The 21,168-nt window shown below is 46.7% G+C and overlaps 1 protein-coding gene across 1 annotated transcript in view; it reads right to left on the bottom strand.

Moving 5' to 3' along the window:
* l(2)gd1 (lethal (2) giant discs 1) overlaps nucleotides 1–21,168 on the bottom strand; it is a 121,553-nt gene that overhangs the window by 98,232 nt on the left and 2,153 nt on the right. The window contains exons 4-5 of the mRNA XM_045760573.2: nucleotides 18,330–18,595; nucleotides 10,696–10,984 (exon numbers count right to left, since the gene is read on the bottom strand). Coding sequence (XP_045616529.2) covers nucleotides 10,696–10,984; nucleotides 18,330–18,595 — 555 coding nt within the window. The remainder of the gene's footprint in view (nucleotides 1–10,695; nucleotides 10,985–18,329; nucleotides 18,596–21,168) is intronic.

Here is a 21,168-nt window from a genome sequence, read left to right as displayed (position 1 = left end):
TGCCAACAGAAAGAGTCCCTTTGGAAAAACAATCTTGAACTGAAGGGGGCCACCACAAACCGAGGGGAAGACAGAATAGAGAGCACCCCTGTCCTAGGGCCAGGATGGGTCAGGTGGGTCAGGTGGCTTAGGTGACGCACGAGCAGGCCAGAGGTAAAACAAAGCATGAATACTGTTGCCGAGACAAAGCTCGCAGGTAGGACTGCATCAATGAATCTACCTGATCATCATACAAATCGTGATAGACCCGCATCAAAAAGACCAGACACGAAGAGTGGAGGAGAAGATCAAACCAGCCTTGTACCGGACCGGTCCAATCTACTGGAAGAGGCGGAGCGGTGGACAACGCCCCAGGTTCAGACACCAAGCAAGCAACGCCTGAAACCAAGGCTGGGCCAGCCACCAAGGGGACAACAGGACTACTCTCTGCTGGTAAGTCTCCAAACAAGCCAGGACCCGAAGCAACAGCTGAACAGCGGGGAAGAGGTACAGGTAACCCCACCTTGACAAGTCCTGCCGAAAAGCGACTACCGTGATGGCCTCGCAGTCGGGGAACGGCACCACATATATCGGAAGACGCTGAGATCATGCTGACGCAAAGAGGTCCACCTCCGGATGCCCATATGTCTGGCAGAGTCAACTGAAGGAATTGGCTCCGACCCTCCATTCCGTGGACAGGTCGTCCACCAGAACATTGGACACTCCCCAGATATGAACTACCTGGAGAACCAAACCCAGAGAATTTAGCAGATGAGTCACTCGAAGCGACCAGCCCCAAAGAGGCAAGAACCGAAGAGAACCCCCGCAGTTCAGGCAATTAACCACCGAAGAACAGTCCGAATGGAGCCGGATCGTCGACCCCCAAGCGACCCGAACCCTCCAAAGCGACAGCCAAACCACAGCAAACTTCCGCACCGTGCTGTGAGCCCGACGGAAGAACAGAGCCCACTATCCCTAGCTGGCCTGGTGGCCTGGCCTGGCACAAAACCCCAGCCGAGAGACGAGACATCCGTGAACACATCGAGCGAGGGTTCGAGTAGGCGCCAAGGCACTGAACCCCGAAAAACCGAAGAGGAAGCCAGCAATGAAGCAACCAACATAAAGCCTCCGGAGGCCAAACCTAGCGTTTGCAAGAGAGACAGAAGGGAGGACCCCGAAGGAACCAGAACAGACACTGAAGCCAGACCCAACCTGGCGGGTAAACCAGCATGGCAAAGGTCAGACTCCAACACAACTGCTCGAGCAACTACAGAGTGACTCGGGAACCTCCCCAAAACAGCTGAAGGTGGGACTGCAGTCACAGCAACAACTCCGGAAGGAGAGACAAAGAAGTGGTCCGAGAATCCCACACAAAACTCAGCCAGGTCCAAACATGGGACGAAACCAGACGTCAACCAGGGATCATTCCATTTCAAATCACCAAAAAGTCACCTATGGCTCCCACTCGACCCTCTCCAAATGCCATGAAATTTTGTAGTAAGATAGCCCTAGACCCCAAATGACACATTGCAAAATATTAGAGCTCAATCTGCTGTAACACTGTAAAAGGTGTTTGGTTTAGTTGTATTTAAAATACATAGAGATACATGAGTCATAGACAGGGATTTGAGAAGGCGCCAGTTTGTCGGCCGGAAAGTCACACCTCTAAGCCTTAATGACCTCAAGTGACCTGAGGTCAGATCATGCGAATTTCACCTTGCTTCTGCTAATCTTATAATTGGAGCCTGGTAGCCTTCAAACATGCCGACGTTTAAGGAGTGGCTTGGTAGAGTGCCTGAGGCTATCTACTTGTGGGTGGAGTTAGTTACTACTAGGTTCCCCAATATATACTCGGAGAGCGATCGATTCGAGAGCATTAACGAGACAGAGAAGAACAGCAGCCAGCAGAGCAGAGAAGACGGCCTAGCAGGGGGGCTGTCAGCCGGCAGGGCGGGACAGTCTCTGTCAACTACAGACCCCCCCCCTCTCTCAATCCAGTTATAGGCAGACACTTGGTGAGTTGAACATTAAGGTGACTTGGTCGTGTTTACATATGTTGTGTGATGATCAGGGCCAGTCAAGTTGTAGGGTTCTCAAATTCTTGGATGATGACTCACTTTGAATATTAAACTTTAACATTTTAATTGAATTGCTAAATTATGATAGTTATCATGTGAAATATAATTGAATTTATTATTTAAATTGTCTTTAACTTTGTCCCCTAGAGCTTTGAGTTGAGGTGAGAAAGCCTCTGTGATTACTGGTTCATGATATTAATGAGTACATGTTTGGAGTTGATACATGGTAATAACATCTTTTGAGAATATTGTAATACAGACAAGTTCCATTCCTTGTCTGGTAGGTAATGGTCTAGAATGGATGGTGGCAGCATTTCGTCTTCTACTATCTACTCTTCTACTTCTACTATCTACTCTTCTACTTCTACCTATCTATTCCTCTCCCTCCACCCCTCTCCGAACTTTCCCTTTCAGCTAATGACCCTCCTCGCTCCTCCCACCTCTCTACCTCTCACCCCAAACCCTCACTAATTACTTCACTAGTCTTCTCTTTCCTTTCGTATCTCTTATACATTTGTGGCAGTGAAATGTGTTCTAGAGTTCTCTCTAGAGTTTCGGGTAGCTGATCAAGTTACGGCGCCTTGTAGTCTTAGCACCTAGGTAGTCAAATACCTAGGTTACAAGGTGTTGAACGAGAGAGGTTGCCTTAGGAACTCTGGGAGTGCTCTAGAATAGTTAGCTAACTGGGGACGGGATGACGGACTAGAGAGAGCTGTTTCCCCCGGCCTCGTTAGTTAACTGGGAGGTGGAATAATGGACAAGATAGAGCTATTTCCCCCCACCTCCCGTTACACTGCTTTGGTTCTTAAATGACAGGTCCATATTCAATGGGCTCTCGTCCCGTTAGTGCGTAAATACCCCAAAAATGACCAACTTTGACCCTTTGTTAAATCACTTCTAATGCCTGTAGGAGTGTGAAATTTGACATACCAGGACAACTTTTGGTGTAGAATAACATAGTGTAATCGAAAAAGCAGTATGGGTGGCCATTCAGCTATCCATCCATGCTAAAATCACTGCCAAATTTTGTTGCGAGAAATTTGAACCCCAATTTGGAGACCACTTACTCATCAGCAAAAGGTCTAAATGCCATGATCTTTTGCAATGATGTATAACAAGCACAATATTATGCAGTGATGCAATAGCAACTTTGTTGTATCCATATGTCCAGAGGTGGCCCATTTGAAAGTTGGCCAAAAAAAATTTATGTACAAAACTAGCCAACTTTCAAGGCAAAATATCTCAATATGCGGCATTCCCAATTTAGTTTTTAATGACACCATTGGATAGAGCAGATTTTTCTGTACAAGAGTAACTTTTATTTAGGCAGGGATATGAATTCCTAGTTCAGCCAGAGGACTCTGAAAATGGCATACCTTGGTGCGATATCGAAAAAATCAAATTATGATTCTCCATCTTCTTTGTGCACTGATCATGACTGCTGGCAAATTGATATCCAAACTGATTGAAAAAATTTTAAGCTTCATTGGGTAGAACATTTTTGGGTGGGATTCAGAATTACTGTATTATTAAACAATCAGTGCTATTTTAGGTTCCTGTTCTATATTTATTTTTACATCTTTGTAGTATCGTGTCAGCAGGTCAAACATTGCTGTTTACTTATTTGTGTATTTACTTGCAATAAATACACAAATAAATAAGAAGCAATATTAATATTAATGTATTACAGGTCTCACTTGAAATTACTGTATTTTGTTAGTTAAATCATTTGATTTGAATTCGATTACAGATACGTCATGAATCAGGATTCCATTAGTTTACTGCCATGTGCTATTGCTAGCCATGAGCGTGGCTCTTCTGAATGTCACTTGACAACCTACACTCCCAACATAGGCTTGAAGTTTCTAAAACAGTATAGTGCAGAAGATCAAAAACTGATAGCAGATCGAAGTGAACTGAACTTGGATGGAGAATCTCAAGTATGCCTCCATCATGAAGCTTTGCTGTTGACAAAATTTGAATTTTTGCAAAAAACTTGCTACAATCTCTTCAAGAAGAAATGCCATGTAAAGCGAAAAGATTTGCGACCAATCACAGTAGCTATTGCAGAGAAAATGTCAGATACGCTGAAAGTCAGTATTAAGCCTGGCCAAAAGTTGTGCACATCATGCAGAAAGGAATTCGACAGTAAGCTGGTAAGTGAGTCCAGCTCTACTGAATCTGATGAGCCCTGCTGATAATATAGAAATCTGTGAAAGTGTAAACACAAGTTTATCAGTATTAGGCATCTCACCTATTAAATATCAACGAGTTAGTGCAAGGGATAAGCATGGTTATACAAAGCGTAAGATTAGCCAAGCACAGGAAATAATTGCCGAGCAGATTGCTGCAATTGGAAATATTGATTGCCAAAACCTGTTGGTACCAAGCTCTAGCCAACAGTGCACAAACTGCCAAGACTTCAATGAACTCTTTGAAGAAATGAAGCTAAAATTCCATGTAGCAAAGCACCAAGAAAAAATACAAATATCATGAGTTAATTTGACTCATAATACAGTCTCTTTAATAGTCAATGTATTATTATTTAAGAACATCCATACGACACTAGTTCATGGATATAATATCAAACCACTTGCTCTACTTAGTTATCCACTTTTTCACAAAAAGTGGTGGTCCTTTGTAGCTATCGAAAATAGTATCAATTTAAATGATTTACACGAGTCAAGTTTTCCCACACAAAATTTGGTCCACCGAACCGGATGTACCATAATTAAGGTTCAATCCATATTAGATGAACCGTAATTAACCATTTACTAACACCAATTATTATGTGTTACCATTATTAGGCTATACTGTAAATATATTTCATTTACGGCTGTCAGCAAACTGTCCATATTATAGCCTAAACCACATTAAATCTATGATTACTGATTCACTCAAGTCAGTACATTCATTAACATTTCAGGGTCCAGTATACTAACCCAAGTTACTGATCCCATAAATTAATTAATCATTACTAACCCTGATAACATTATATTCTGCCGAGCAACCCGGGACCCCTTTATAAACAAAAGAAGGCGGGACAACACTTCTAGAGGGAAAGACAAAGAGCGGCCCAAGAGCCCTAAACAAGACCCAGCTAGGTCCGAACCCGGGACAGAAACAGATACAACGGCCTCCAGATCACCAGGAAACCGAATCCAAAGATCTGGAAAGAACTACACCCCTGGCGAGCAGACAAGCGGACCAACTGGGAGCCCACACCAGCCAGTCGTCGAGGTAGGACAGACACCGAATTCCAGGCAGACTCAAGACAGGGCACCAAGATTTGGTAAAAATGCGTAAATACACCAAGTGCCAATTACAAACTTGGGAAGGCAACAAGAGCGGCAAGCCTGAAGCCCCACCACCAACAGTGCCAGTCCTGGAAACCTGGAGAGGAACGTGCCAAGAAGTGACTCGGAGGTCCAGGGCCACCATCCAGGCACCCGGCCCCAACAGAAGCCGGACCGGAGACAACAATCCTCCGATGGGGGCAAAGAATCCAGGGCACAGACTGAACAAGTCCAGAAGAATTGCAGATCCGCCAGGCCCATGTCTGCATAGAGGAGACGGGAACCCCGGAAGGATGGGGCGGATCGACCACATCCAACGCACCCACTAAGATGACATGACGAAGCGCAGGGGAAGAAGCCCACCCCGCCAGCCCTGAACCCCCCAAAGGAGGCAGAAGCCGTCCACCACCACAAAAGGCCAGAAGACAACCAAAAACGCCCACTAACTGCGGGACCAAGCGAGAGTAAACAGAGCAAGCTGCTTCCCCAGCACCCCGTCAACAGCGAAAGGAACGGAGCCCCTTCCGAAAGAAAAAGTATATATACAGGTATATATAAACATACACACAAGGTGTATTACACACACGTGCATATGCACATGCACATACACACATGTGCACACATACACATGCACACACACATAAGTGTACACATGTACATGTACATGTACATATGTGTACACACACATATACATGTGAAAATGTACACACACATATACATGTGAAAATGTACACACACACATATACATGTGAAAATGTACACACACATATACATGTGAAAAGAAAAATACAAGCCGCTGACCAGTGGGCAAAGAGCACCACACTGGCCAGGCGAAGAAGGCACAAAGAAAGCACAAAACTGCATCTAAAGGCCCACCTCAACAACAAAACCCAAAGCCCCGGCACAACCACAACATGTGCCAAGACCCAAAAAGATCAGCCTGCAAGCCAGGAAGACCCCGGAACCCCAGAAGCTAGAACCGGGTCACACATGAGGAAACAAAGCCCCGTGAACCCACAAAGGGGGCCCAAGAGGAAGAAACCTCCGGAACGAAACCAAAGAACCCAAAGGAACCCGGAATCGAACCCGAGCCCAAACCACCACATTTGCTGGCAGAAATACACCACAGAAAGGCAAAGCACAGCCCCCAGACAGAACCCCCCAGGGAAACGGCCAAAACAAACCAAAAACCGAGGGACAAGGTGTGGGAGCAAGTATAAACAGACAGGGACACTGAGCCCAAACCCTAGGGCAAAGACCCAAAACAGACAGACAACGCCCCGGGGCATTCGAGTGGGAAACCAACCCAGCGCATTGCAGCAACCTAACCTAGCTTGCAACACGGATGCTACCTGTACTCTGAACAGTAATAACATCAGGAGAGTACTGGAGAACAAGCAGAGAATACCTCTCACAAGACTCCAGGTCAAGGTGTCAGTGACCCAATAGGCAACATGACGGAGGTGAAAGTGGCGACTCTCACCTGGAGACAAGGGCACAGCAACCAACAAACCCGCACAAGATGGGTTGGAACCCGGAAGACACATTCAATAGTCCACCAAGCCCCGACAGGGTTTTCCAGGGCCGTAGGGTAACAACTACGGGACGCCAGGGATAAGTGTTGCTAACCGGTTAAAACCCAAAACTAACAAGGGGTAGAGGACAACACTGAAAACCTCTGCGACGTGTATAATCACAGAGGCCTAGCAGAGGGCCACCAAACACTACCAGTGGAACTATAGCCACACTAGGCAGACCCCCCCACCAGGCAAATGAAAATAAAAACAAAAGAAAAACCCAGCAAAAGTACACTGTTCCCAGAGGCAACAGGAACCAGTCGCTGCTTAGGTGGCAGGTCGCGCAACACCTTGACTCCCTAACCAGCACAATACCAGTCCCTACCCAAGGCCAAACAAGGGCCCCAAGCCCCAGCTGGCCCCAAGGGCGAGGCAAATGCCGAGCAGAAAGAACCTCTACAGGTATGGTTCCCGAACGCCCCAGGAAAACTAACCCTGTCACGCAGGGGCAGTACTCACAGGAAGCTTAGGGAAGGAAGCCCATAAGCGCATGCAGCCCCAGTACTGACAAGGAACACCTGGCCACCGCACAACACAGCACATAGCAGTGAACGCCACGAAAGGCAAACACCGCCTAGGAAACTGAGGCCAGAGAAGCGTCTGTTCCGGTTGACATTAGTTTACAAACTGATGCTAGGAAGCCGGCACGGTGAGGTCCAGGGCGGGGAGGGCTGTGCAGACGATATTCGCAGCAGTAAAGTGTGATGTTTGCTTGTTTGTTTGTTTCCTTGGGATTGTAGGGAGTTTCTACCTCTCTGTTCGGTTTTCTGTTTTAGTTTTTTACCATGTGGGGTTTGTTTTGTTATGGCTACCTTTCTGGGTGCCTAACCCCCGGTCGATGGCAGAATGGCAGATAAGGAAAACCCCAATCACAAGAGGGTTTTCCAGGGCCAGTACTGCCTGAAACCTCTCTGAAGGGGCCAGGTTCTGGCGCTGGTCCCTGGTAGGTCTGAACTCCTTAGCTAATGTACCGGTCTAATATAACATACATTAGCCCGATAAGCTCCAGGGAGCCGTAGGGGCTCCCTGCAGAAAAGCGACGAAAACTTAAAAGTCAGGGCCCAAGCACCACCTGACAACACGCGAGACGAGAAATGGAAAACAGCGACACCACATCCCGCAGGATCGGTGCAAACAGAGCTAACAGCGCAGACAATGCACACGCCACCGAGACCAAGGCACCAGACCCAGGAACGGCCCCAAGTGCTTCCACAACCTCCTCAATCCAATCCGAAGACAGCTCCAGGAGGGAAAAGAACCGCAAGACCAAAGCCAGCAGGCCACAAGCGTACAAGGTCTCAGCCACCAGTGCAGCCGAATTCAGAATAGAGGCAGAATCCAGGTCTCGCAGGAGGTAAGCCGCAATAGCTTCCTGTACCTCATGAGGTGGAATGTGGGAAGCCGAAAACCTCCGAAAGAGCAGAACTGATGGACGCCCAGGGACACAGAACTGAACCCGGGAAGGGGCCGACACCAAATCCAACTCGTACGCGGAGGGGGGGGAAAAAAAAAGACCCCATAGGTTGCAACAGTAAGCTCCACTCGGAGGGTAGAAAAACTCAGCCGGGGTCCATAGGGGCCCAAGGCCTCCAAGTCAGCCCCTCCCCAACCATGGGAACCTCCACACCAGGACCTGGGGTCCTGGTGTGGAGGACAACTCCTGGTCCAGGAGTTGTCCTCCAAAGCCCCGTCCTCAAAAGAAAAAGTCGGGGCAGCTGGAAAGGCAGGAAGGAAAGGAGACCCACTGGTCAGACCCAGACACCATGGATGGAGGAACCGACTCGAATGCCTCCGTCGCCATCCCGGAGGAGGCATCCCCCAAGACTGCCCGAGTCTCAAAACCAGTCAAACCCTGCCCCGACCCCGAAACCCTCAGATGCTTCGGAGCCGTAAGCAGAGTGGAGGGGAGGAGCAGAATGCACCAGAGCAGGGTGCATTCTGGGTGTGCGAGGGGGGTGCGGATTGAACCAAGGCTGATGCGACCAACACCCCCAAGTTCAGGGCCCTATAAGCAAAATCAGGCAGCCTCGGGGCTTCTGGGTCAGCAAACAACCTAGCGTGTCGCAGCAACCTAAGCCAAGCAAGCAATGCCTGAGCTGCCTGCACCCATAGAGTCATCAGTGGACTGGGTGAACAGTCACTAACAAGCAACAAAACTTGCAGGACTCTGGGTCGAAGGTGTCACTGAACCAACAGGCAGAATGACGGAGAAAAAAACAGTTAGTCACTTTGAGATGGGAGGGGACAGAGCAACCCTCGAACTCGCACAAGACGAGAGGGGACCCAGGGGTCGCATCCATCGAACCCCTTGCGCCCCCACAGGGTTTCCCAGGACCCTTAGACTGGTATCGCTAAGGGAAGCCCGGGCAGGGCACTAGGAACTGGCGCCAAAGTCTACCAACCAAACTTCTAAAAGCTGAACCCCTGGGATGTGTCCACTTACGGGGGCCTAGCAGGCAATACCATCAAAAACCACAGATATGTATATAACCCTAAATATAGATGGGGGTAACTAAAAGCAGGACCCCCCCCCCAACCAGACAGGGAAAACAAAAGAAAAACCCCGCAAGATGACAACATTCCCAGATGGAACAGAGCCGGCCGCTATGAGAGGAGATAACTAAACCTTCCTAAACACACACAAGGGTGCAAAAAACACCCCAGCACACTAAAGGTGGTCGATCATCGAGCAGCAAACTACCAAGCAGAGGTAGATCCCAAGGTGACTTGTGGAAGGTGGTCCCAAGCCCCAAGGGCAGTACTTACAGGGCACCTAGGGAAGGTGACCCTAGGCACATGCAGCCTGAGTACTTGTGAGATTACTCCTGGTTCGCACACCACCAGAGAAGACTTGCACTACACCACAAGGGACAGAGCAAAAGACAGAGGTCAGGAGCCAGACACACATGACTTCAGCCATTCACATCAGCTGAAGAACTGCAGGGTGGATCGTCGGCGCAAGGGTCTGTGGCTCCCCCTTCCTCCTCCCGGGAACGGGGGATTGAGCAGACAAGTGGCACGGCGACATGGTGACGTCATGCTCATTTGCTCATTTTTATTTGGAGAGTGGCGAGTGGCTCTGGCCACTCGCCAGACGAAAGTCAAACGAGTGGCCCTGACCACTCGTTTAGCTTTCAGCAGTAGTTTCAACCAGAATAGGGGTTTGTTTTGGGATGCTTACCTTCCTGAGTGCCTGACCCGGTCAATGGCAGACACAGAATGCTCCATAACCACATATGCATTTCTATAGGCCATTGCTCCTCATGCTTCTCTGAGGGGGCCAGGTTCTGGCTCGTGGTCCTCGGTAGGCCTGGAACTCCATTCACATTAACTGATGCCAAAGTCTAATATATACATATCAGCCTGGATAGCTCCAGGGAGCCGAAGAGGCTCCCTCCCCCCAGAAAGGTGAATTATAGGAAATAATTAAAATAGGTCAAGGACATAATATAATATATAACTGAGAAATGCATGAGGGAATGCGTGCAAACATAAAAATAGTTTTGCTTATTAACTGACAAAATAATTTCACACTCGCCCTGCACTTCACTTGTGATTTTCTCTAGCTTCACAACTTAGCCAGAGAGGATTGACTGGGCACTAATCCTTAACTGTTCACTCAATCACCCAACAAAAATTGGATATCTGGATGTTAATTGATCAGCAGGCAGTGTTCCAGGGAAAACAAGTAGGACAAGTACTAGCATAGTAATCACACACAAAATATTTGTTGTGTTAAATTTGTATATATACTATATACCCTACCCGATTCAGGCTTGATCGTGGTACAGGTTGTGGTGGGGGTTTATCCTGTTCTTGGAAAACAACACTATGAGGTAAGGTTGCAGGAAGGCTCTCTCTCTGAGGAGCATGGTCTTCCAGTGGTGATAAAGCAGCAGGAGAAGATGTTGATGACGTGTTAGCTGATCCTCCAGTACTACCCCCACTGCTCATCTTGACAACGACAGCAGGAGGGATCTCATCCTCATTAATAGAACGGCCTGCCTTCACAGACTTCTGCATTTGATACAATGTTTTCAAGCCACGACTGAATCTACAAAATAAAGTAGCACAGTATAATATTCAGCATACAGAATTAAGCCTTTACATCAAGATAGCTATAGATTTACCAAGAAATATGCCTAAACAAAAAACCAGCATTGAATGTAGTGAAACACCATTTTCTGGGTAGAGCCCTGGAGGCTCCCTGGAGGTAATGGACTGATATTAGCCAATATTAATATGGAGCTTCAGTCATATGGAGTTGTCATGCCTATCGGGGACCACTAGCCAGAACATGGTTCCCTCACAGAGAAGCAGGAAGCAATGTCCTATGAAACTCTCTACTATGAAAGTTTTCATGTTTGCCACTGACTGCGGCTAGATACCCAGAAAGGTAGGCACCACAAAACAGACCCCAACTGGTAGGAAAACTGCAACTGGAGACAGAACAAAGGCTAGAATCATCCATGAGCTCAATCAAGAAAACAAACAATACGTCAACACACCGCGTGGCGCTTGTTCGTGCCAACCTGGGAATGAGCCCTGGAATAGGAAACAAGGGATACCGGGTCAACCCACAGCACATCTCCGGACACAAGCTGAGGCGTGCAGGTAATGGTGTAAAGCCGCAACCAGACAACAAATGATGCACCCCCGACCTGACCAACCAAACATCATTAACCCACGGACCCCTCCGGAAGCCCGCAGTCTCATTCTTCGCCAGAAAAGGAGGAGACGGCTGCAAATGAACAAAACGTCCACCAGGAACATAAGCGCAAAAGCCTCTGTGCCAGAGGAGAGCACAAAGCTCCCTGACCCGACCTCCAGAAGCCAAAGCCAACAAAAACAAAGCCTTTTGGAAACAATCACTAACCGAAGGGGCCACCACAAACTGAGGGGAAAAGAGAGCACCCCATCCACAGAACAGGTCGTCGTAGGCAGCGCATGAGCAGGCAGGAAGTGGAGAAATGAATGAGAAAGCTTACGAAACGGAGCAGAAGTGACATCCACCCCAAACACAAGCAACCCGTTCTTGCACTTTCGTACAGTCAATATTGACTTATTAAATAAGTGCATATGTGACATACTAATTTATTGTGAATATTTTAGTTTACCTTGAAAAGCTTCATAGAAAACACCAACCTTACCTAACCGTCTTAGATAAGCATCTTATTGCTTCGTAATTACAATTATTACTTAACCTATTATAGGTATAGGTTAAGTAATAATTGTAATTACGAAGCAATAAGATGCTTATAGGTATAGGTATAGGTTAACCTATTATAGGTATAGGTTAAGTAATAATTGTAAATACGAAGCAATAAGATGCTTATCTAAGACGGTTAGGTAAGGTCGGTGTTTTCTATGAAGCTTTTCAAGGTAAACTAAAATATTCACAATAAATTAGTATGTCACATATGCACTTATTTAATAAGTCAATATTGACTGTACGAAAGTGCAAGAACGGGTTGACACAAGCTACAGCGGCTTCGCCAGTGCCGCACGATATGAGGTGTCAGTATTCAGCATAAGATGCCTGTCCTGAAAAAGCCCAAAAAGAAAATTTAACACAATACGAACCGGAACCGAGGAAAACTACACAGGGAAAGGAAGTGGCAAAAAAGACTGCCAAGAGATTTCATACAGTCACTGAGAAGAAGACCTCAGGTGAAACACATGCACCTGGACAGCCTTTAGGCACCTGGGCCTCCTTGTAAATGTGGCCAAATGTAACACAAACAAGGAACAACGGTGTCAAACTCAACGAGGGAGACTTGCCGCACATTAGCACCAGTAGAGAAGCAAAGTGGTCACCATACAGATGGTGACACACCCACGTCAGAAACTCAAGACGCTAAGTAAGAAAGAGTAGAGTGCAAAGTAAGAAAGAGCCATGGAAAACGTCCCAGGTTTGGGCACTGACAAAGCAGCACCTGAAACCAAGGCTGGGCTGGCCACTATGGGGCCAGAAGGAAAACCCTTCCCCAATAGCACTTGAGCTGAGCCAGAACCCAAAGCAACAGCTGAACCAGGGGAAGAGGTACAGGTAACCCCACCTCGAACAGTACTGTCGAAAAGCGTCTACCACCATGGCCTTGTAGTTGGGGAAGGGCGCCACATAGACTTGAAGACACCTTTGCCTTTGACCACACCAACGCGAAGAGGTCTACCTCTGGGGCCCGTACGTCTGGATACCAACTGAAGGAGTTGGTATCTACCGTCCATTCCGTGGACGGCCGACGTGGTCAATGTGGAATGAACCACGACAAGCCATCTGGCAGGATATTGGACACGCCCCTGATGTGAACCGCACGATGAACCGGAGAGCTAAACCCTGAGAACTCAGCAGAAGAGACACTCGAAGCGACCAGTCCCAAAGAACCAAGGACCACAGCAACCCCCACAGTTCAGGCAATGAACCACCGGAGCACAGTCCAGTTCAGGCAATGAACCACTGGACCCAGATTGTAGAGCCTCGAGAGAGCCAAATCCGACGCAACACAAGCCATACCACCGCGAACTTCCGTACCGTGCTGTAAGCCCGATGAAAGGACGGAGCCCACTGCCCCTGGCCAGCCTGGTGAGCATTGGTCAGAAAGCCCCAGCCCAGAGAGGAGGCATCCGTGAACACATCGAGCGAGGGGCTCAGGGAGGCATCAAAACACTGAACCCCGAAATGCCCAAAGAGGAAGCCAGAGACACAGCAACCGATGCAAGGGCCCCCAGGGGATGAACCAAGTGATTGCGAGAGCAGCGGAAGGGACAGCCCCGAAGGAACCAGTACAGATGCCGCAGCCAAACCGACTCGGTGAGTAAATGATCACGACGAAGTTCAAACTTCCTCACAGCTGCTCGAGCATCTGCCAGGTGACCCGGGACCCCCGCGACCCCCTCAGAAACCGCCGATGGCAGGACTGAGTGTAGTTACAGGATGAGAGATACACTCGTGGTGTCCCGTCTTCCCAGCACTCTTTGTCATAACAATGTTGTCGTATAAACAATGTTGGTGATTGACAAATTCCTTGTGCTTTTCAAAGAATGTGTTGCCTTCAAGCAGTATATTCCCTCCAAACGCAACAGATTTGGATTGAAATTCTATGTTCTCTGTGACTGTGAAATAGGAATTGTGTTACACATGATTCTGTATTCTGCTAGCAATGTAGACATTCCCGATAATGACCATCATGGTTTCTCAGGTAGTGTGGTGAAGACACTGATGGCACCATGGCTGAGGTTGGGCCACATTTTATACACAGATAACCATTATATAAGTCCCTTGCTAACTAGGTTCTTGCTTGAAAATAGAACTGGAGTGTGTGGCACAGTAAAGCCAAGAAGAAGGAAAATGCCAGTGTTTGACAATAATATTGAAGTTGCCAGCTAAGAAAAAGTGATCAAATACTGTCAGTGCTGTGAAAAGACGAGAGAGAGAAGTGAACATGTTGACAACCGTTCATGATGGTACAATGGTGAACAATGGCAAGGTGAACAGAACAACAGAACAACCAATATATAAACCAGACTGTATTCTGAACTATAATATCAACATGCGTTTGGTTGATAAATGTGATATGATGGTGGGTGTTGTCGAGTGTGTACGGAAACATTGAAGTGGATGAAAAAGTTTTTTCCATCTTGTTGACGTAACCATGCTGAACAGCTTCAATATGTACTGTACCTGGTGAAAACATGACGTAAACCAACTTCTTGTTCTTTTAGTTTTACAGTTGTGACACAGTTACTAACAAAGTTTGGCAAAGAAATTCTTGGCATTCAAAGACCTATTCAGAACACAGTATTGCAACATGCTCTGACACCCAGGCTCACTTACACTGAGGCCTTTCAAGTACACAGACTAGAACATTTGCCACCATCTAGAAAGCGTGCAATAGGCTATCGTGAGTGCATAATTTGTAACACCACGCATTGGTGACCCAGTGAGTGAAAAGAACACCTAATCACAAACTAGATCTTTGTCATGGATTTATCTACCAGGTTTCCAGCATACAACGCAGATGAACCAGAATTTTGGTTCATGCAGATGGAGGCTATTTTCGACCACCACGAAATAACGTCTGAGAACCCTGCCAACTCTTCCCTCAGAGGCTATGCACACTGCCTCCACTGTCATCACCGCACCATCACCAGACATCAGGACGTACACCACATTGAAGGCAGCAATGAAACGCCGCATTCAACAAAGGGAACAACTCCTCACTGACAAAAGATTATCAGACAAAACACCAGCCCAGCTTCTGCAGCATATTCAATATGTAATGCATACTGCAACTGGCCCGGCCCCCAGCGAGATTGTGAGATCACTCTGGATACAACTCTGTCCAAAACATATTCAACCGGCCCTATTCAGCATGGTTGACGACACCCCATTAACCCAGCTGGCTACACTGGTAGACCAGCTTCTTATGATGTCTGATAACGCTATGCTGTCCCACCTCAGTAATACTCAGGTAATACTCAGTAGACTACAGACACCCAACAACTCGACATCCTCCAGAACCGGCGTTTCTTCCGCCCAGGGAGGATGTACCACGCGAATCCAGTATCAGGATCTAGGCGACAGCGAGAACACCGAGGAGAGCTTTGTTCTTACTACCAGAGGTTCGGACACCAAGCCCACAACTATAGGGCTCCTTGTTCCTGGTCAGGAAACTACTACGGCGGGGACTGTTAACGGCCAGTAACCCCGCCATTTCAAACACTACACTGCTCTACATATCTGACATCATAACCAAACGCCGTTTCCTCATTGACACAGGTGCAGCAGCTAGTGTGTTGCCTCCCCCACTGGTCAAACTGACCCGCACTCCTGGTTTGGACTTATGGGTCGCCAATGGTACGTCCATCCGAACATATGGGACCCGCGCCCTGGTTCTCAATTTTGCCTCTCTGGGTCGCTTAATGTGAACTTTCCTCATAGCGAATGTGGAACAACCCATTCTTGGATGGGATTTCCTGCAACACCATCGATTTATTGTGGATCCCGCACGTGCAGTACTTCGAGCCTCCCATAGTACCTCTACACAGGTTAACAGCGTCACCCCAGTCGCATCTACGGAACTTCAAGCACTCCTGGATGAATTCAAAGATGTGGCCCAACCCGCCAGCCCTCGACCAAAAGTGCAACATACGATTACGCATCACATTACTACAACGGGAGCACCTACCTTCGCCAGATCATGCCGCCTCGCACCGGAACGATTGCCGGCAGCACGTGCTGAATTCAACAAGCTACAGGAGGCAGGAATAATCCGCCTATCGAACAGTCCATGGGCTTCACCTCTCCATATGGTCCCGAAGACAGCCCCAAGGAATTGGCGCCCTTGCGGGAACTACAGGGTTCTCAACGTTCGTACTCTGCCGGATCGCTACCCAATACCACACATCCAGGATTTCTCACAGGGATTGAGCAATGCAACCGTTTTTTTCAAAAACTGACCTTGTGCGGGCATTTCACCAGATCCCTGTGGAACCGGCAGACATTTCAAAAACAGCGATCACAACACCTTTTGGACTGTTTGAATTCGTCTGATGCCTTTTGGTCTATGGAATGCAGCCCAGACACTCCAACGCTTCATCGATCAAGTAGTTAAGGACCTTCCTTTTTGCTACGCCTACATTGACGATCTGCTGGTGGCCAGTACATCACCGACAGAACATCTGCTACACCTCTGACTCCTCCTCACCCGTCTGCGCAGCTTCGGCTTGCAGCTCAACTCCGAGAAGTGTATTTTCCATGTTCCTGAGCTGGATTTCTTGGGACACCGTGTGTCAGCAGCAGAGGTCCAACCACTAGAGAAGAAAATTGAGGCAAATCAAGGAATTCCCACGTCCATCCACTCCAGAGAAGTTGCAAGAATTTCTTGGTGTGGTGAATTTTTATCGATTCATCCCACATTGTTCGGACATCTTGCGACATTTATACGACCTCTTACATGGTCGGAAACACACGTTCCGTCTTCCATTAGAGTGGACCCCCCAGGCAGAGACAGCATTCACCGACATAAAACACAAGCTGGCGGAATTCACCTTACTCGCACACTCAGTGTCTGACGCTCCCACCAATCTCTCTACTGACACTTCAAACACAGCTATTGGTGCTGTACTACAACAGCTCATTGAAGGAGAATTACGCCCAATTGCATTCTTTTCAGCGCACCTATCACCCACTGAAGAGAAGTACAGCACTTTTGATAGGGAACTGCTCGCCATCTACGCAGCCATACAACATTTCCAGCACTTCCTCGAGGGGTGGAATTTCCACATCCTCACAGACCACAAACCCCTCGCTTATGCACTGGCGGCCAAGGGTGATGCTCACTCTCCTCGAGTAGTCAACCACCTGGGATTTATCTCCCAATTTACCTCAGATATCCGCCATGTCAAGGAACTCATAATGTCATAGCCGATGCACTGTCTCGACCCACCACAAACCACGTGGTGAAAAACCCAGCTCAGGTGGACTATTGTGTAATCAGCTGCCAAAGCCGGTTGTAACCCTGTATATTATCCGGGCAAACTGGCCCTTGTGAGGTGAGCAACCTCGGAGGCCCAGAGGAGGGCTGCCCTACCGAACCAAGGTATCACCTAGTAGGAACCCTGGCAGCCCCCAACGAGCAATAAAGAAAACTAAAAGTAGGAAAGAGAACCCAGAGGAAGCACCACAACCCAGGGGACTAGAATGAGTCACGGCTGCTGCGATTATGTAAGCAATGCAGCCCAGTGCGCCCCAACTAGCAACAACACCCCCTTACCCAGGGCCAAATGAAAGTACAGAGACCTACGCTGACCCAAAGGGCAAAGCAGACGTTAAGCAACCGCTACTTCTGTGGGAATAGGAACTTGAAAGACCCAGAAAAGAGAACTCTGAAATCCAGGGGTGTACTCACAGGGCACTTAGTGAAGGGAGCCCCTAAGTGCATGCAGCCCTTGGTATCAACTCCTGGCCACTGCACCAACACACAACAGGAACACCGACAGGGTGAAAAGCCTGTCAGGCAACCGAGATCAGAGTAGATGTCCACCCCATTTAGCTTCATTCGACAAAATACCAATTACTGGTCCGGCGGCCGGCTCAGTGGGTCGAGGCACTCGGGGAGTTTCATAGGCCATTGCTCCCTGCTTCTCTCTGAGGGGACCATGTTCTGACTAGTGGTCCCCTGTAGGTATGACAACTCCATATGACTGAAGCCCCTTACTAATATTAACTAATATCAGTCCAATAGCTCCTGGGAGCCGACGGGGCTCTCCACAGAAAATTAAGGGAATGCCATCAAGCACATCCAAAGGTGTAATGGATTTATTACAAATTCAAACAGTAAAAATGTGTATAAATGGTTATCATTATGACAAGCACAAAAGAATCATGTGAAACAAACCTTCGAACTCTTGAAGTGTCTCCAATTGCCTTAGCATTTGCCTCTGCCTGTTCATACATAGAAATTCTTTCAGCCAGCAAAGCAAGAATATTACTTCCACCAGCCATAGGTGCCTGCCTGGGAGCCATGGGTTCAGGATTACGATAATCATTTAAAGGAGGTGGGCGATTTGGAAGAGTTGGAGCTGGTCTTGTAGGAGCTACAGGAGCTGGTTGAGCACTTCCATCATCGTCATCATCTGATGGACCAAGAGCAGATAATTCTGCCTGGAAATTTAGAATAAAGAGATAAGTATGTTCAAAGAAATATCCAGCATTAAAAAATACATTACTACTAAAAATTAGGCTTTGAATATAGTTTACAAAAGCTGGGACAAGAGCCTAATAACATTTTACCCTGGATAAGTTGAAATTTATTCAAACTATTCATAGTGTGGCATACTGGTGCTATAGATATAGAGGAAAATATTCAATACAGTCCAAAATGTAAGAAAATGTGCATCATATAAAACTGAAAAGTTGTCAAGTACTACATTTATATCACAAGGACTTTACATGTGAAAATCAGCAACGAGCCTGGAAGGTGTTCATATAACAATGAGGGATGTTGCGCTGCATGAGAAAAGCAGAGAATGTAAAAGAATTGGAACACCTTAAGCAGTCAATATAACACAGCTCACAAAGCACTCCAATATTCCATGGGACCACCATTAGTGTCTAGACAGAAGGAAACTGATAAACCATTTACCACTTGTTCAATTCAAGATGCCACATGTCAAATGCAAAAGAACAAAAATCAAGGACTGAAGCCACATAAATTTTGCTTTAAGTTAAATGAGGATATAAATAGATCCACAAAACACCAAACATTTTACATATCCAAGAGAAAGGTAGTCTTGTCCAGCATCAATTCAATCCAACCTACCCTCCTGCTTAGAGAGTATTTTTTGTAACTACTGTATGTGGACCATCATATATATATATATATTGATGTAATGAACAATTAGATAATAGAATTTGGTACTGTTCACTTTATAGTCCGGAAAAAATAAATCTAAAAGCCAAACTTAAATATTCCTAGAACAGCACATCTACATGTACTATATTAGTAGACATCCATCAGTCTCAGGAGACTATGGAGTTGCACTCTGGTTGTCTATCTGGAGTGGCCTCTCCAGGGACCAAATACAGGGTAGGTTGATATGGGGGGAGAAGCTGTCACTCATGCAGCAGGTTTCCCCCCTCTCTATGGCGCTGACAGTCTCCAATGAAAAGGCAAACACCCATACAATTGATTCTTGCGCCATCGCAGGAACTGTCAGAACGATGTTGAAGGCAACAATGAACTGCCCTAGGGGCTCCAGCTCTGGAGTTTACCTCAAAGTTGGTAAAAGAAGGCACAAGGACTCCAAATCTGCCATGGTCGGGGCCAGAGAAGAACCACCCCAGCAAGAACAAGAACAGGTTGCAAGAACAACCCCAGCCTCATGAAGCAGAGCTTAGGCCAAACAAGCCCCAGGAGATGGACGCCCGAGCCCCGCACCTACGGGTTCCAGACAGATTATCACAGCCCCCTTTCACCCGAAGCCGGCTTCCTTCATGACCCAGCAGAAGGAAGAGTAATAATTATTAATTACAACAATTATCATTATAATAATTATTATAATAATAATATCATGTACTATATTAGCCCAAACTTTAGCTACAGCTGAATAAAATTCAAGTTAATAAGAAGGCTCAAATAATTATCTCCTCCAAACATGGACAACTACACACACCTAGATTTTAAACAGTACTGTTCAAAATTCTTTGCTGGGGGACACTGCACAAGAGTGAGCTTGAGAATTCTTTAGGGGAAAAAATTAGTTTAAGGGCCCAGGAGCACAAAAAAAATTTCCAACTATGAAAAATAGTGCAACATATTAAACAAATCTCACATTATTTGGCATCAGCATCATAAAAATTTCATCCCAATATGTTAAGAAATGGACTTCATACAAATTTTTTTAATACTAAATTCGTGCATGGTGGGTACTGATGATAACGATACCACCTCCTATTTACTGGAACTCGGGATAATGCAGGGATAAAGAGATGCAAGCACCTGTCTGATGCACAAAGAGGAGTAGTAGTAAAAAGGGTCCACCAAGTGGATATGCAGCTGGTTCCTGCTAGCATTGCTGAGTGCCACCTAGAGGTCCAAATTTCACACACAATAATGAGTATTTTGTTGTATTTTATTATATATCATATAAAGACATTGCTCAATGCCAATACTATTTTTTAAGTCCCTTTGTATGAGCAGCTATCAACTAATTTAAATTTGTTGGAGTATTTTTTTCTCCTTTGTTTCTCAGTTGATTTTGTTGTGGCTTCTACATCTTGGAGAATGCATAACCTGTTACTAAGGATATGAAGTTGGAATGAAATTGGTCAACATGTGAATCAGTCACAGGTGGCAGAACTTCTGACTTAATTTTTTGGGGCAGAGTTATTTACAGATGTCAAACTTTATTTTCTTTGTCTCTTTAGGCTGTTTAGCTGAATGGGGACCAGATGAAGGGCTTTATCACTTATATAAAGTATATATAAGTATACTTTATATAAGTGATAAAGCCCTTCATTGCCACATTGGTGGTGTGGAGAAGATGGATCTGCAGTATGGGCAACAGTCGGTTCTCCATAACTACTGCCCAGGCCTGTGGCTTGGAGAGGACACTCCAGCCTCGCTTTGGAGACAGCTCAAGGACTTCACAGCTACAGTAGAGGTTGCACCCAACCAGACACCCAGGGCACAACTCCATAACCCCACAGGATTAACAGATGCTTACCACTTATAT

This window comes from Procambarus clarkii, chromosome 63 (genome assembly GCF_040958095.1).
Source record: "Procambarus clarkii isolate CNS0578487 chromosome 63, FALCON_Pclarkii_2.0, whole genome shotgun sequence".
Lineage (NCBI taxonomy): Eukaryota > Metazoa > Arthropoda > Malacostraca > Decapoda > Cambaridae > Procambarus > Procambarus clarkii.
This window is presented reverse-complemented; position numbering and strand designations above follow the sequence as displayed.